At 54.9% G+C, this 16,474-nt stretch overlaps 2 protein-coding genes across 2 annotated transcripts; one reads left to right on the forward strand and one right to left on the reverse strand.

Moving 5' to 3' along the window:
- Positions 1-242: 242 nt before the first annotated feature.
- LOC114067566 (lipase member M-like) lies at positions 243-11,553 on the reverse strand. The gene is made up of 10 exons (XM_027903112.1): positions 11,530-11,553; positions 4,077-4,184; positions 3,649-3,766; positions 3,006-3,204; positions 2,788-2,897; positions 2,354-2,490; positions 2,056-2,202; positions 1,500-1,571; positions 1,202-1,270; positions 243-476 (listed from the first exon to the last, which is right to left on the reverse strand). The coding sequence occupies exons 1-10, from the start codon at positions 11,551-11,553 to the stop codon at positions 243-245; spliced, it is 1,218 nt and encodes a 405-aa protein (XP_027758913.1).
- LOC114067565 (lipase member M-like) lies at positions 10,853-16,103 on the forward strand. Its single transcript, XM_027903111.1, has 9 exons — positions 10,853-10,936; positions 11,461-11,626; positions 11,965-12,163; positions 12,405-12,514; positions 12,906-13,042; positions 13,441-13,584; positions 14,520-14,591; positions 15,279-15,344; positions 15,814-16,103. The coding sequence occupies exons 1-9, from the start codon at positions 10,853-10,855 to the stop codon at positions 16,045-16,047; spliced, it is 1,212 nt and encodes a 403-aa protein (XP_027758912.1). The 3' UTR covers positions 16,048-16,103.
- Positions 16,104-16,474: the final 371 nt, after the last annotated feature.

A 16,474-nucleotide genomic window follows, 5' to 3' on the forward strand; every position in this document is an offset into this window, starting at 1 on the left:
AAGCAAAGGGCTGGAGTCTGGCTGTGATGCAAGATTTTATTGCAATCCTTAGAGTCACAGCGGGCGGGCAGAAACGACATCATCGCATTTAAGGCTTTAAATCAGCGCGGAACAGGGCGATAGGGGACATTTTTAAGGCGGGAAGAGCAGCCTGGCTTCCCCCACGCCCAATCCCATCGCCCTCAGGCAGGTGGGCACGGGGTGGCTCCTCCACCCCAGGGGCAGCGCAGCACATGGAACACTCATGAATGCTGGTCCATGAGGAAGAGGATCTGGCTGTACAGGCGCTGCGGGGCGTCCTGGCCCCAGTGGGGGTCGAAGTGGTTCCAGTCGTGCAGCTGCTGGTGGCGCACGACGCTGGTGAGGCGGCGGAGCAGCCGCCAGGTCTCCCAGGGGGTGTTCACCCAGTCCTGCCCCCCGCTCCACAGGAACACCGGCACCGTCATGTCCTCTATCCGGTAAAAGGGTGGGGTGGACTGGGAGCGGGGAAAAGGCACCGGTTATTTGTGGGGCCTGACACAAACACAGAATGCGCTGAGCTGGAAGGGACCCACGAGGATCATCCAGTCCAACCCTCAGCCCTACACAGGCCAAACTCCAAGAGTCACACCCTGTCCCTGAGAGGATCATCCAAATGCTCCCTGAGCTCTGTCAGCTTTGGTGCTGCGCCCGCTGCCCTGGGGAGCCTGTTCAGTGCCAGCCACCCTCTGGGTGAACAACCTTGTTCTAATATCCAACCTGAGCCTGCCCTGACACAGCTCCAGCCATTCCCTGGGTGCTGTCCCTGGTCCCCCCAGAGAAGAGCTCAGTCCTGCCCCTCCTCTGCCCCTGCCCAGGCAGTTGGAACTGCAGGGAGGTCTCCCCTCAGCCTCCTCTTCTCCAGCTGAACACACCAAGTGCCCTCAGTGTCCTCACACGGCTCCCCCTCAAAACTCCTCCCCATCCTCTTTGCCCTCCTTTGGACACTCTCCAATGGCTCAGTACCCTCCTTCCATTGTGGTCCTCCCAAACTGCCCCAATGTTGAGGTGAGGCCATCCCAGGGCAGAGCAGAGCGGGACAATCCCTTCCCTGATGCCCCCAGGACAGGGCTGGCCCTCCTGGCTGCCAGGGTGCTGCTGACTCACAGCCAACTTGCCATCAACCAGGACCCTCATGTCCCTTTTCCTTCTCCTCCTCCTCCTCCCGTAAGTGCCCACTTACCTGGTTGTACTTCTCCTGGTTCTTCAGGAACCCATAGTCAAACTGCTTGAACTTCCCAGTTTTGGCAGTCTGGAGGGCAGAGGCAAAGGGTCAGCCCTGTGCAGGTAATGCCCTGGATCAGCCTCACCTGGGCAGCCGTGGCTTTTGGGACACCTCAGTGTAGCAACTTAAAAATCCCTTTTATGTGTCAACTTTGATTCTATCCCCTCACCCGTCTCCAGCAGCATTTGAAAACATCCTATTCACACATTAAAAGAAAAAGCATTGGTTTCAGCAGTTATAAAATCAGAGTCCCTACCTGTACCCAGTGGATAAGAGTTTTTACTGATGTATAGTCTGGAAAATGAGCTAGGTATACATCCAGTCGGCTCTGCAGGAAAAAGAGAGTGATTTCTAAATGAGCTGGGAACGATAAAAATCTGCCTAGGCAAAATAAACCCCAAACATTCCATCTTATACCTTCAATATAAAAGTTAAATTTTATTCTTTAGCAGCTTTATTCTGCTAAGAGCTTAGAGAGGCTTTTAAAGGTAAACCGGTTAACCAGCATTTTTAAATGGGAATAAAACTGCTCCAGTTGTTCTTTGGCTATTTTCTTCTGTGAACTTGTTGCATGTCAGCAGAAAATAAGGCAGGAGTCACCTTTCCCTTAGGGACATGATCACAAGTGATTCTCTCCTAACAAAGACTCCACTGGGTTTAACACTCCAACACCACTGCAAGAAATCTCCAAGTAACTGCTGCCTTTCACACCTTACTTTGGGGTTTTGTGCTCATTTTTGTAGCTCATTAACTATCTCCAGGTGTCTAGGACGACTGGAGGTGACTGTGACTGGAGAGCCTGATGCACCCACCACGTTCAAGTTCTTCCTGTTGTACCCGCCGATAAGGAAGATCTCATTTTCACAGACTTCATCTAGTGGAAATCTGCTGCACTTCTCAGCCAGGAAAGCTCTGTACCTCCTGCTCACCAGGCTCAGCTCCTTGGTTCCAAATTTTAGCTGCAAGAGCGCAAGGAAATGTTAGGGATGATGTTGGGATCTCCAGCGCCCGCCTCAGGCATGGCACTGGTGCACAGTGGCAGTGCAAGAGGGTACGAGTTGCCAGAAGTTCTGGATTTTGGGAGTAATGACACACAAACACCTCTCGTACCTTCAGCACCGTGTCTGGTAGAAACAATGCCTTTAACAGGGGGCTTCTGACGTGGTGCAAGGTGTACCCAGGAGCCAGAGCAAAGAAGACCTTGATCTTCTCGCCCAGGTGTGGCAGGCTGGAAAACGCTATGAAACCTGGGAAGCAGCAAGGGATCACAACAGCAACCCCAGCTCGTCCCAGACACCCTGTCTGGGGTGCAGAGTCTGAACAAAATATGCTCCTGGACGTAAGCACAGCCCAGGGCAAGACATGGCCAACCTCTCCAACACAGAAGGACCGAGAAGGCAGGTGGGGAAAGTGGCTGCGTGGGCCAGCGCAGCCCTGTTCCCAGCAGCCTCCAGTTTGGGGTGGACATTGGTGCCCCTTTTCCCATGGCATCCCTGTGCCCCACTCCCACCCACCATCTGCTCCTCCTCCTCCTCCTCACTCACCCAGGGAGCTGCCCTGAGCGTGGCCGATGTAGAACAGCCTCTCCTGCTCGGTCTGCATTATGATGAAGCCCACCATGGCAGGGAGATCGTAGATGGCCATCTCGTGGAAGCTGGGGAGCAAGGGGAGAGGCTGGTGGGGACGCCCATCTCCCAGCCTCCCATGGACCTCAGGTGGTGACAGCCCAGCACCCCAGCCCTGTCCCTGGTGGCCTCCTCACCTGAAATCCCAAAACTCCTCGTCGTGGACAGAAAGGTCCAGGTGCCCACGGGACCAGCTGTTGCCGCGGTTGTTCCCGATCCAGACGTCGTATCCCGCGTCCGCGAGGATGAAGGCCAGGCTGTTGTCGGGGAGATTGTCCACCCAGTCACCACCATCCAAACAAAACCCATGCATGATCAGCACGGGTGTCCTGGGTGCTGGAGAAGGAGACAGCAGGTAGCTGACAGAAGAAGATGCCTTTCCCATACGGAAATAAAACACCCATGTGCATCTCGATGTTATTTTCCACGGGCTGCACGCTAAACATTCCCTGATCCCGTTATTTCCCCGGTTCTGCTGGTGCTTTTTTTTGCTGGAAGGGCTTTCGCCATCCCAGGCCCTGATCTGTCAGGGAACCTTGGGCCAGGACACGGGGTTTGCTGCAGGGAAGGAGGCGCTGGGGCTCGCCGGGTCACGTTGCCCCATCCTGGATGCCGAGCTCCTGCATCCCCAGGGACGGCTCAGGGCAGCTGGGCAGAAACTTCTCGTGCCTCTTCCAGCTGCCAAAACCAGGTGTGAAGGCAGGGGCATTCCCACTGGCTCTCCTTGCCCGCTGCCTCATCTCTGGGCAGGGTCACAGCTGCTCCACCCTCGGAGCCCACCTGAGTGCCCAGCACCCTTTCTGCCATGGGGGATCCGGTTGAGGCTGAGGATGTAGCCGTCCTCTGTCGTCACCTCGTACTCCTCACTGGGATAGCCCTGGAAACGGATCTTCTGGCTCTGCAGGGACAAGGGTGCAAGGGGAGAGGGTGAGCCACCATCCCATGCCTGACCTCAGTTTCACCCGCTCCTGCCACCCACGTTCTCTGGCGTCACCTCCTTCTGAAGGTCCCTCTACATTAAAGGAAGAGCAGGGAGAGACCAAGCTCAAGCTGAGGGCATGAAGTGAGTGACCCACATGCAAATACAGGACACTTTTGATGCCCTCAGACATCAGGAATGGGGATGGGGTGAGCCGAGCTGGTCCCTCAGGAAGGACTCTGGGGAAGCCTGGGTCCCGCGTGGCTGTGTTTGCCCTCCCGGCACTTACGATGTTCATGAACCTCTCAGGGTTGTAGAATTCTTCAGCAGTGGGGATGGCACTTCCCAGGCCCTGGGACAGGCACAGGGCCACCAGCAGCAGCCACATCTTCTCTCTCTGCAGCACCTGGGGGATGATGGGGTTGGCACTGGCAGCACCAGGAAACCCTATGCAGCTCCAGCGTCCAGCAGCCCCCACGCTGCAATGTGGAGCAGTTGGAAATTTGGAAACACCAGTCCCCTGTGCAGGTAGGAACCCATTCCAAGCCTTTTGCTGACCATTCCCATCTAGTCCAACTGCAACTGCAGTGTGGGACAAGCAGCCTCCCGCCACCCCCTCACTGGGAAAAGTACTGGGGTGCTTTCAGGGAATGTATTTTTGGGGAAGCATCATCCCTCAAGCAGGGGGGGATGTTGTGCTACAGCTCCCTTCTGCCGGAGCTTCCCTGCTCCATGCCTGCCCTGGGTGGTTTACAGCTCATTTCCAAGTGCTCCTGGTGTGCTCTGCCATCTCCAGCACACCATCCCAAGGGGTTCCAGGCTATTCGAGAACCATCAGCAGTAGCCAACAGCTGTGTGGCTCCCTCCAAGGCAGACAGCAGGATCAGCAAAAGGAGAAGAGACCAGGCTGGGGAATTACCTGGCCCATTGCCTGAAGATGGGCTAGCAAGAGCTCTTGCATTTGGTTGTTGTTCTAGGCACCCCATGAAACCTGGATCCCAACCCAAAGCTGCTGATCCACCACCACTTCCAGCATCAGGGACAGCCTCCACCAGCAGATACAACAAGAGTCTAATCCCTCTCCTTCCCTACCACCACAGCTCGGGCATCCCACACTCATCTAGCAACACCCCCAGGTCTAATCTAGCAAAACCCTGAAGGCTGCTCCTTCCCACCACCCTGGAGCCTGCAACAGCTGTGGGGATGCTCCCCAAAGCCTTCCCCTCCCTAGCCCAGCTCACGACCTTCAGGCTGCAGTGCTCACACACCATCCCCACTGTCACCTGCTGACACCACAGCAGGTGCAGGGAGGAGGCTGCTGACAGACCTGCACAGACCTTCTCCTTGCAGGAGCTCCCCAGAATGCTCCAGCTGCAGCAAAGCCAGTTCCCACCAGGATGCAGGCAGGGGCACTTCCCACAAAGGTACAAAGGAGTTAGACCAGGTCTGCCTTTGGTCCCTGCGTCCTCACAAACAGCTTCTGGTCTCCAGGCTCACCTTTACCTGCCTCAGTGACTTGCAGAAAGCCGGACGAGCCTTCCTCGGTCCTTCCTCGGTCCTTCCTCGGTCCTTCGTCTCACCCCCTCTCCAGAAACGCCCGTTGCCCTCCGTGCCTCTCTGGACAAGCTGTGAGCCCACAGCTCTCCCTATGCCTGCCCTCCTTATTTCTCCAGCCCCTGCCCCACCTCCTTAACCTCTCCTCCTGGACAGGCTTGGCCACTTCCCAGGAGGAATAACTCCATAACTGGCACTCCGGCTCCCCTCAAGCCAGAGGAGATGTGTTGCACATGCAAGCCCTGGGAGGGGATTATTCCCTGTGCTTGGCACTGAGGAGGTTGAGTCATGATGCAGCACCCAGTTTTGGGTTCCCAGGGACTAGTGAGACACCCCCACATCAGAGGGAGGCCAGAGATGGTGGGTGGAGGCCAAGATGTGCGAGGAGAGGCCGGGGGAGCTGCGTTTGCTCAACCAGACCCAGTTGCATGTTCCCCCTGCCAAGGGCATATTCCAGGCCAAGACCATATTCCCAGCCAAGGCAGGTATCCACTGGCTGGGCAGGCTCAGATGCATTTCAGCAGGTTGCCTGGCAGATCCAGAAAACCACTCAACTTTTCCTCTCAGCCAGGGCAGCCACGTGTGGGCACAAGTCCCTCTCGGCACGTCCTACCCGTGAGCACCTCACGAGGTTTGCTTTGCTGTTCTGGGCTGAAATGCTACTGCCTGTGCCCTGAGAGCACCCAGGACATGTGCCAATGATCAGGAAAATCATAGCTGGAGCCAGGACCTGCTTTCCCCCACCAAGCAGGAGCTGAGAGGTGACACACGGATGGGGAGATGCAACTCACGCCAGGGCCACACCTCCCTCCTCTACCACTCTCAGCTCAGCATCCAAGGGACAATTGCTTCTCCCTGAAGCCAAGGTGTTCTTTCCACCCTGCTGATGACCTGTGGTGGTTTGCAAAACAGCTTCAGAGGGAGGGTAGGGAGGGGTTTAGTCATGAGAGCAGTAAAATGATAAGGTAGGGACAGAGCTCAGCATAGGCTGCACAGGACTTTGCTTCTCCCCCTGGTGACAAAGGAGGAAAGCAAACCAAAAACATGGGTGCCCTGGGGTTTCTGGAGTTGGGTGGGGCTCTTTTTCAGTAACAGACTTTACACTCCACTCACACAAACCAGAAAAACCTGAGCTTAAGTTTGTTTCTCGCTAAATCAGACTCAACAGCACCCGTGCACACACAAAAAGAAATGTCTCACCTGCTCTGCATCACAAAGAACACCAAAACACTTTATAATCAGCTGGGAAATACAGAGGATTTATGGAGGGCCTTGTTTCTCCCCCTCCTGCTCCTCCACAACTGCAGAGAGAAGAAATGCAAAGCCAACCAGGGCATGGTGGTGATGCCGACTGGCAGCGAGTCTGTGGTCCAACCTTGGCCCCCATCAGGGACAACCTCACAGGGCCTGAAACAACACCATGGCTCATCAGTGCAACTAAAACACCCCTCTCACCCCGACAAAGCAGCACGAACATAACTGCTGGTGTCACTGTCCCCAGCATGATGGACAATGACACGGCTGGACACGGACAGGCTGCCCTTCCCCATCCTCCCAGCAGAGAGGGCTCCATCCCCACAGAGCTCCTGCCCCGGGTGGCCGTGGCCAGGCTAAAGAACCACCTCATGCTCAAGGAGAGGTGGACAACTGTGTTGTGTTGTTGTTGGGTGGTGGTTTTTTTGGGTTTGTTTTTTTTTTTTCTTAGTATGTCAAACCACTACACCTTCCATGAGGGTTTGGGCAGGAGATCATCTCCCTCACCAGCATTTTCACAGCACCCTCTGCTGCCCAGGCTTTTCCATTTCCTTCGGAGAGCACCATCCCATGGACAAGGATCGCTCCAAGACCTCAGTGCTTGCAGAACCAAACAGCAGCCAGCTGAAGTGCAGAGAAATTCAGGAGAGAGTACCTGAGGCTAAATCAGCTCGGGGTAAAGAAGTGCCCAGGTGGGTCTCGCTGTGTTTGATGCAGCCCAGGATGAGGTTTTCCCTGGGGGGCTGGCCGGGCACTCTGCTCTCTGCTGCCCCACGTTGAGCTGCTGCCAACCAGCTACTCTCTGCACAGTAGCTCTCCACCCACACGAGGTGGAAGTTCAGCGCTCACCCCCGTGACTCACACCGTGCTCACACCGGTCCTGCGCTGACAGCAGCAGTGGTTCACCCTGTGGCTGCTTTCAAGTAATCCCCTCCTCGCTCCCTCCCCCTCAGTGGGCGTTTGTTGTTACAAGGGGAAAAATAAAATTACTTTTAAAACGTTTGGAATGAGCTCGACCCGGAATTCTTTCTCTGATTTGTCCGTGCCTTAATAGTCTGAATTGGGGTCATCCTGGGGGGCTCCCAGCCCCATTTTACCAGAGCTCTGGGAGATGTGGGGAGTATCCCTGGCAGTGAGATTCCAGCTGGGATTGGTGCAGAGAAGGGTGAGGGAATGGGGAAGGTGCACAAAGCCCCAGCAGATGTGCTGGATCCTCTCTGGAGAGCCTCCATCCCACTGCTAGAAGCATTTGTGATCTGCATGTTGGAAACCTCCGAGGACACCTTGATGAAGGCTCAGCTCCTGCTCTGCTCTCTCTCTCTCAATCAGATTCAGGTAACAGGGGCGCAGTGTGGCCCCAAACTTGATGCGAGAGTCAGGAGTGGCCGCAGCTCCACCAGGAGCCTCTCTGATGTCCTGTCCCCAAAAGGAAGGCAAGTTTTGTTGGTGTTGCTGCATGCTGGGAGGAAGGGGGAGTGGTTCTTGTCTGGGCCTACCTGGTCCTGTTTTTCCACCTTTTCTCCTCTCCCTGCAGGGGAAAAAAAATCACGCTCTGCTATGAGCCACGGCTCATTCGAGGGTGAGCCAACTGGGAGGGCTTCTGGCACTGCCTCCAGCTAGTCTTTAGTCAAGACCAGTCATTTAGAGCTCCAAATAGAGGTGGAGTTATTTAGGCTTCCCAAAGAATGACTATCTGCATTTCAGCAAGCGTGGCTGGGCCAGATCTGGCAGGTATTGACACCAGGAGGGTTGCAGGAGCCCACAGGGGTGGGCTCAGCCAGCCCTGGGGTGCTGCAGTCCGGGCACCTTGGCAAGGAGTGGAGAAGTGGCCGCTAAGGCAGCGCTGCCAAAAATGACACACCCACAGCCCGTGCCACCCCTCACCGACCCTGCAGGGACCTCCCTGGGCGTCAGGCAGCTCCTGGCCACAGCCATTGCCAGCTGGGAAGCAGCGAAATCTGGAAAGAGGTGAAGGCTTTGTCCCCAGCTTCTTCCCTCCCCAGGGATGGATTTGTTTCCCACTTTTTTTTTAAACAGCACTCCCTTAAGTCACTGTGGGGACTGGGAAGTTCTGCATTTTCAGGCAGCCGCTCATTACAAGCCAGGAGGCAGCGAGAAGAGCCAAAAAGAGCTGGATGGGTTACCCACAGGAGCTCGTTGGGATGAGCTAGGCTGGTCCCGGGCACCCCACAGCACCCTGAGCACCCCACAGCTCTGTGCACCAACACCAGCCCTGTGCACCATCAGCCCCTGACACCAACACCAGCACCAGTCCTGTGCACCAACACCAGTTCCAGTGCAGGTGGAGAGTCCGGAGGCTCCATGTCCTGCACTTCACAGAGGTCACGGGCGATGCCAAATGACTCCATCAAGTGGAAATAACCAATTTGTTACAGCTCTCAACTCTTCTGCAGCGCCACGAAAATATTCCCAAGCAAGGCCAGGTGGGCAGGCTGTCTCCTGCCGGAGCGGACTCCAGCCCCAGGGTAAATTACATCCTCGTAGGAGGAAAGATTAGAGGGAGTGGCGACCCGTGACGCTCCCGAATATGTGGAGCAGAGGGAATTCCAGCCCGGTGAGCGGTGGGCGAGAGCGGAGTGAACGGGCAGCAGGGACCTTCTGCGGGGTGGACGTCGGGAGAAAAGGCACCCACACCTCTTCTGCTGCAGCCCCTGCACCGCGACAGGTAATCCCTCCTCCTCCTCTTCCTCGGGTGCCCCTGCCTTGGCAGGGGCTGCCAGCGAGGGGCCATCCCTGGGGACGGCAGGAGAGAGCTGCAGGTAGTTGCAGGCAGGAGGATGGGACAGCGGGGCTTCCCCAGAGTCCTTTTTCAAAGGAAATGTCGTTTCTGCTGGTGGGAGGGGCAGGATGGTGGAAAAGGTTTCACGTTTCTGCACCTCTCGTAGCTCATGGGGAGTTCTCGGGCTCTGCCGAGCTGAGGGGAAGCTGCTCTAAGGGAGCATTTTTGCGGTTTTGCCGTTGGGAGGAAAGGGCCATTCCAGGCAAGGCTCTTCCCTGGAATTTGCATTCTGTCCTCCTGACGTTACCGCCACAAAAATGCTTTCTGTCTCTCCTTGCTTCTTCCAAAGGCTCAGTCTTAAAGTCCCGAGTCCAGAGCCTCGGGGGCCCAGCAGATGGATGGGCTGTGCTGAGAGTGGGTGGCTGCCTTCCCTGCCGTGCCCCCCACCCCTGCCCGTGTTTTCCAGAGCCCCGTGTTCTCCTCAGGAGCATCCCGGGACGGATCCGGGGAAGGAGGGTCCCGCTGCAGCACAGGGACAGGCGGTGCGGTAGAGGGTCTTGGCCCCAAATCGCACCCCAGGGGGTGCAGGGCAGGAGGGTGGTGGGGAACCCTCCTTCCTCCAGAGTGGGGGTCAGGGCTCTGCCGAGCCAAGTTAGAGCCCCCCGACCTCGTGCTGTGAGCGGGAGAGTGGACAAGGGGTGTCCCGGGGTGCCCTCCAGCAGAGCAGCGGTGCAGTTGTGATCCTCCCTCCACACATCCACGCCAGGGTCAGCAGAGGGAGCAGGTGACTTTCTCCCCAGCTGCAAAACCACCCTCCTGCAGCGTGGGAAGCCCGTTCCTCCCGCAGAAGAGAGGGAATGATGAGGGTTGGAGCCGGGAAGCGACAGAAAGCTGCTCGCAGCTCTCCTTCCTTTCACCAGGGGATGGATACAAAATACCTGGCAGCGGCACCCAGCCGTGATCGCTGCTTCCCGTGCAGCCCAGCGCAGGCAGGGGCGTTCAGTGGGAATTGGGCAGCTCCCTGCTACAGCGTTATTTAATTATTCAATTAAATTTAACTGTTTCAGCCTCTTGTCACACAAGAGCTGAGGCAGCATCTCTGCCGTGAATTGGTTGCCTCCCAACTAATTTACCCATGCTGCCCAGGGCATCATTCCAAATGAATAATCTCCAATAATCTCCTTGAAAACCAGGTTTACCTGGGCACAAATAGCTGTACACATACATGTGCATGTTTCCTAAACCAGGGGCCCCATGAACAATGTGGGATTAAGATGTGGTAGAATTTGGACTCCAACACTGGTCAAGATTAGCAAAATAAGCCATTTTTATAAGCAATTAGAGGACTTCAAGTTTAAAATTATTTCACCTGTGGAGCGGTCACGTCGATCTACTGATGGAAGTGCAGTGCACATCAGGCATCCCCCCAGCTTTTCCCCAGTGCATTCCCCAGCTTTTGTGCCAGTGCCATCAGTGTCTCTCACATTCCTGCTGTCAATGATGTTTTGCAGAGCACCATGATGTGGCTGTTCCTGGCCGTTGCTTATTTAATGTGCGTCGAGCTAAAGTCGGATGCAAACCCCGAGGTCTCCATGGACGTTGTAAGTCCTGACTTCTCCCCCTTCTTTTCCTGCTTGGTCATGCAAGCTCCCTATGCTGTCCATAGTCTGGGCATGGTTCTCTACGTGTCTTCACCAATGTTCCATACCAGGTTTTATTATCTCCCTGTTCTTATTTATGACAAATCTTCCCAGATTTATGGCAGACATTTATGGGGAACTTGGTTCCAAATCGACAGGTTTGGCCAACACAGCTGTCTCGGGCTCAGAGCTTCGCTGTCATTGCTGCCCAGCTTTTCTCAAGCACTGGTTGCAACACCCAAAGAGACAGTTCTTTACCAGACCTGCTCAGGGAGTGCAGGAAACTCGCACCTGCCAAAAATTTCAGCTGAAGTCATGACATTGCCGCGGCGTTGGTGGACGGGACGTTGGGAGGTCCCTGCTCCGCCCTCCCGCTGGCAGCAGCAGATGTTGGCTTTGCCCAGCCAAGCCCTCACACCCTTCAGGATAGAGACCCCCACCACCTCCCTGGGGACCTGTCCCACGCTGTCCTTCCCCTCCTGCAGGGTGAAATCGTCCGCTACCACGGGTACCCCTACGAGGAGCACGAGGTGGTGACGGAGGACGGCTACTACCTGACCGTGCAGAGGATTCCTCATGGCAGGGGCAACCCCGAGAGCACCAGCATCTCCCACGAAGCAGAGGCACGGGGCTCCAGCATGTTCTGTCTCCGTAAGTGTCACAGGAAGGTCCGCCTGGTCTCCGTGCAAGGGGCACGGGGGGTGTCAGGATGTGGACCTGTGTGTCTTTCTGGGAGCGCGATTTATCAGGCTCTGCTAAATGTAGGGCCCAGCCTTATTTTCCACCTTCACTGTAACAATTTTCTCTGCTCTGGGATGACCAAAGAGCCTTCTTCAAAAACACCTCCCCACAGAGGCTGAGGGCAGAGGTGACCACCTCCCTGCACTGGTGTCACTCCTCCAGAGCGTTGCTGCCAAAGCAATACCTGGATGTGAACGGTCAGTTTTCCCAGCAGTCAGAGAAAATGAATCCTCCTCTTCTTCCTCCAGCTCCAAAGGCCGTGGTCCTCCTCCAGCATGGGCTGGTGTTGGAGGGAAGCAACTGGGTTACCAGCCTGCCCAACAGCAGCCTGGGCTTCATCCTGGCCGACGCCGGCTACGATGTCTGGATCGGGAACAGCCGGGGGAACAGCTGGTCACGGAAACACAAAGAGTTTGAGTTCTACCACCAGGAATACTCAGCTTACAGGTATGTGCCGTGAACCTGAAGGGCGGGCAGGTACCTGGCACCCTCAGCAGGGTTCTGCAGGCTGGAGGAGCAGCGCTGCTGGCAGTCACACCGTCTGCCAGTGGGCAGCACCACCGGGACTCCACAGGGCTGCCCATCCCTGCCAAGCCCCTTGCCTGCTCCCAGGGAGCCGTGGCACTGCTTGCCACTCGCTCCCAAGGTCAGCAAGAGTGATTTTATCGTGTGCTTGTCTCCACTGCAGCTTCCATGAGATGGCCATGTACGACCTCCCAGCCACCATCAACTACATCCTGCAGAAAACCGGGCAGGAGCAGCTGTACTACGTGGCTTACTCTCAAGGCACCACCACAGGTACTTTAGGAGGAGATCAGCCCAGTTTTGGAGTGTTCTTAAAACCCTGGTCAGGGACGGTAACATCCAAACAACAGTGGGAAAAGGGCAGGTGATAATCCCTGTTTGCATTAACAGAAGAGTTTTGAGCAGTGACAGCCCAAAACTGGTGGCAGACATAGCTTTTGGTGCACCACGTTGCTGTCAGAGCCCCGGGAAGAGCTTTGGGAGGTGCAGCTGGGCTGAGCACTCAAGATGGGAGTTGAAAAACAGCAGCAGCAAAGGCTTCAGGTGAAGTCACCAACCTGCTAGAGCCACTTCTAAGGGTCTCTCTAATGGGCACACACACCTGGGAGTCAACAACTCCTTCATATATAACAGGGCAGGGTCTGCTTCCTTCTCCCTCACACAGGTTTCGTTACCTTCTCATCCATTCCTGAACTGGATCGCAAAATCAAGATGTTTTTTGCCTTGGCTCCCATCACTGTGAACTCCCACATGAAGTCACCCTTGGTGAGGGTGTTTGACCTTCCCGAGGTGCTGGTTAAGGTATGTCCTCACCACATGCGAGGTGTGACAGGGAAGTGGCCCGAGACACGCAGTGCTCGTCCATCCCCTCCCTCCCCCTGCCCTCTGGGGGCCCTCTGTGTGTTTGTGCCCGTTCCCTTCACCCTGCAGGGCATTGAACAGTGTAAAACACCCCCCCTGGGCAGCCCTAATCAGGGAAGAACTGTTTCTACCTATTGGGTTTTCCCAGGAGAAACCTCTCCCTGGAAAAAAACAAGGCTCTCCCAGGGCCGTGGCCATTTGTGAGAAGCCAAAATGACAAAGCCCAGCAAAGCTGTGTCGACAGGCCAGCAGCTCCCAGGGGTGGGCAGAGAGGTGGGGAGCACCTGGAGGCAGAAAGCAACATGGACCACTCTGATCAACCCTTTTGGCTTCCGCAGCTCCTTTTAGGACGCACAGTGGTGTTTGACAAGGGCCATATCTTGAAGCAAGTGATCTCCAGTGTGTGCATCTACCCCATCTTTAGAAGTGTTTGCTCCTTGGTTTTGCTCCTGCCCGGTGGCTTTACCAGCAGCTTGGATGTGGTACGTACCCTCCAGCTTACCTCTGAAGGGATCCAGTTTCTCTCTCACTGTCTGAGCAGGAGTCATCAATTTGCTGCCTTCACATGGCCTTCCACACCTCTGATGGGTAGAAACATCTGACTATTGTGTTGGCTCTCAGGGCTTCTCTTGCGCTGGGTGATTTGTAATTTCACGTGTGTGTTAGCATCATTATGGAATGAACTTCCCTTCAGTCCACCTCTAGGAGAGATGGGCCATCAGGCTCATCAGTCCACCATCCCTTAGAACACACTTATCCCCAAATCAGAGCCTTTCTTTGTGCTCCACTGCACCGAATACGGAATACTAGAAAAATTCAGGCTAGAGGCACCAGGTGGGGGGGATCTCCATCCCAACCTGCTCCCAGCCAGGGCCAGCACTACAGTAGGTTGCTTGAGGACACATCCAGGCAAGCTGGGTAGTCCCAGAGGAACCACAAGGGGAAGGGCTATTTCCCTGGGGCCAGCCAAGATTTCGAGGTCCAGCTCCTGCCAAAAACTGCTCATGGGAGTGAAACTGGAGACAGGTCCACACAGAGTACCAAAAGCACCAGAAGCAAGAGGAACTTGATCCTGGATGGAGTCGGAACTGGGCCACTGTTTCTCAAGGAAAATGTAGGTGAAATTTCTTAATATTCCAAGAAGGAAACATTAGAAACAACACACAGCTACTGCAATGAGGTGCACTCTGTCTTTGCAAAAGGACCCTGAGCACAAGATGTGGAGTCTTGCTTTGGTTTGAAAATCAGATGGGCTCCTAACATGGCCCAGCATCCCGTGGGGAACGCTCAGCTTACTGAAGGGGGCTCTGCAGCTCTGTGTGAGTGGCACTTGTGTGGCTACTGAACAGGAGCAGTTTTATTTCTAGGAGGATTTCCCCCCATGCAGAGAATAAATATCTCCAATGATTTCTTGCAGAGCCGCATGGACGTGTACCTGTCTCGCTACCCTGACTCCACATCCCTAAAAAACATGCTCCACTGGCGCCAGGTAACATTTCCCTCTGCAGGGGGACATTCCATGCAGCAGGAGCCCATGTTGTCCTCTCTCAGCTGCTCAGTGCTGGGGTTCAAACCCAGCGCTGCTCTCCTTGCAGAGCTGTATTTTAGAGAGAAAGGGGAAAGCTGAACTGAAAGACTCGGGCAGATGAAGTTACTTAGGCCATGACTTCCAGCAAAAGATGTCCAAGAGTCTTTGGAGCTGGCAGGAGGTGGAGGTGGAACAAAGACTGGTAACAAACCAGGACAGGAGATGCCAAGGGTCAGTAGGACAACAAACAATACAAATAATTATTGGAGACACGCACAGACTCACATCTTTCTGCTGTGGACTCTGACCATGACAGACAAAGGAAACTTGCCCACAGGTTTGATTCATGTCTCCTTTGAGGCTTTTGGTTGTACACCAGGTTCCCTGTGGGGTTTTTGGGACCTCAGCCTCCAGACATCAGTGTTCTGCAGAGAGCAGGGGTGAGCAGAGCCAGGTGATCTCTCAGGCTGTGCTGAGATCTTCCTGGGGACTGAGCTCTGCTCCCAAAATATGATATCAGCCATAACAAAGGCTTCCTTGAGCCTTGGTGGCAGGAGGGAGCAAGGCAGTTCCCCAGTCACCCCTTTTATCCTTCTTGGGGTCCCCTCCAACACATGGATAATAAACGTGGCTCTCCTCCTTTTCCAGCTCTATCAAACAGGGGAATTCAAGTATTATGATTATGGCAGTGACAACATGCTCCATTACAACCAGGTAAGAGAAGGACATTCTCATTTGACAGTTTTCAAAGAGGTTTAAAAAAAAGGAAAATAGTGCAAAGAAAATATTGCAGTGGTTGGTTGAGACTGAATTTTGAGCATTGAGCAGCCTGGTCTAGTGGAGGGTGTCCCTTCCCATGGCAGAGGTTTGGAAGTAGATGATCTTTAAGGTCAAACTATTCTGTGATTCCCTGAATTTTACGGTATTTGTGGAATTTACTTTATATGGGGAAGAAAGTTTGTGCCTTTCTTACCAAAAAAGGTGTCTGTGATCTCACTCAGTGACAACTTTGTGGCCCTCTGGTGAAAGGCACAGGAGCCCAAGGCATTGCCAGGCTCCCTGGTGATAATTTCTCTACTATAACTGGGGAAAATGAGGGAAAAATCCTGAGCAGCGATCGGGGATACTTTGGATTTTTGACTTGCCCTTGGTGTCCCAGGCTGTGATTCCGTTTGCCTTCCAGACCACACCTCCCTTCTACGAGCTGGAGAACATGAAAGCCCCGCTGGCCGCCTGGTACGGGGGCAAGGACTGGATTTCAGCCCCCGAGGATGTGAACGTCACCCTGCCCCGGATAACCAACGTGGCCTACAAAAAGTACATCCCCGACTTCGTCCACTTCGACTTCCTCTGGGGCAAGCAAGTGTATGAGCAGGTCTACAAAGAAATGCTGGAGCTCATGGAGAAGAACACCTAGAGCTGGAGCAGCGGGGACCGTGGGCTTCTCGGTGACTTCTGGGGATTCTTTGATTGGAGGGGTTGGGGGGCGGGGGGGGGAGAAGTGAAGAAAAAAAAAAAGAGGGGGAAAAGGCTCAATAAACTGCTACACTTGGCTTGGATTGATGTTACTGTGGCAAGAGGGGAAAACAAGCCAATGCCACGATCAGGAGAGCACGCTGGATTTGGGTTAAGTAGGCTGAGGTCCTTCAGAAGTTGGGCGTGGCCCTTAAACCCTGTGCCTCACTGGCGTGGGTTTCCAGCAGCAACAGATTTCCACTGGAACTGGGCTCCTGGTGGCTTCATTACGCTCCTGTTCCCAGCTGCAAAAACCCCCTGCACAGAAGCTCGGTGCCCTCCTGGATGCTGGTGTTTCCCGGGAGTGGGTCTGCTGGGATGGACCCACG

The sequence above is a fragment of the Empidonax traillii genome, unplaced genomic scaffold, assembly GCF_003031625.1.
Source record: "Empidonax traillii isolate 1590-97213 ecotype Southwest subspecies unplaced genomic scaffold, ASM303162v1 scaffold936:size233247, whole genome shotgun sequence".
NCBI classification, from domain to species: Eukaryota; Metazoa; Chordata; class Aves; order Passeriformes; family Tyrannidae; genus Empidonax; species Empidonax traillii.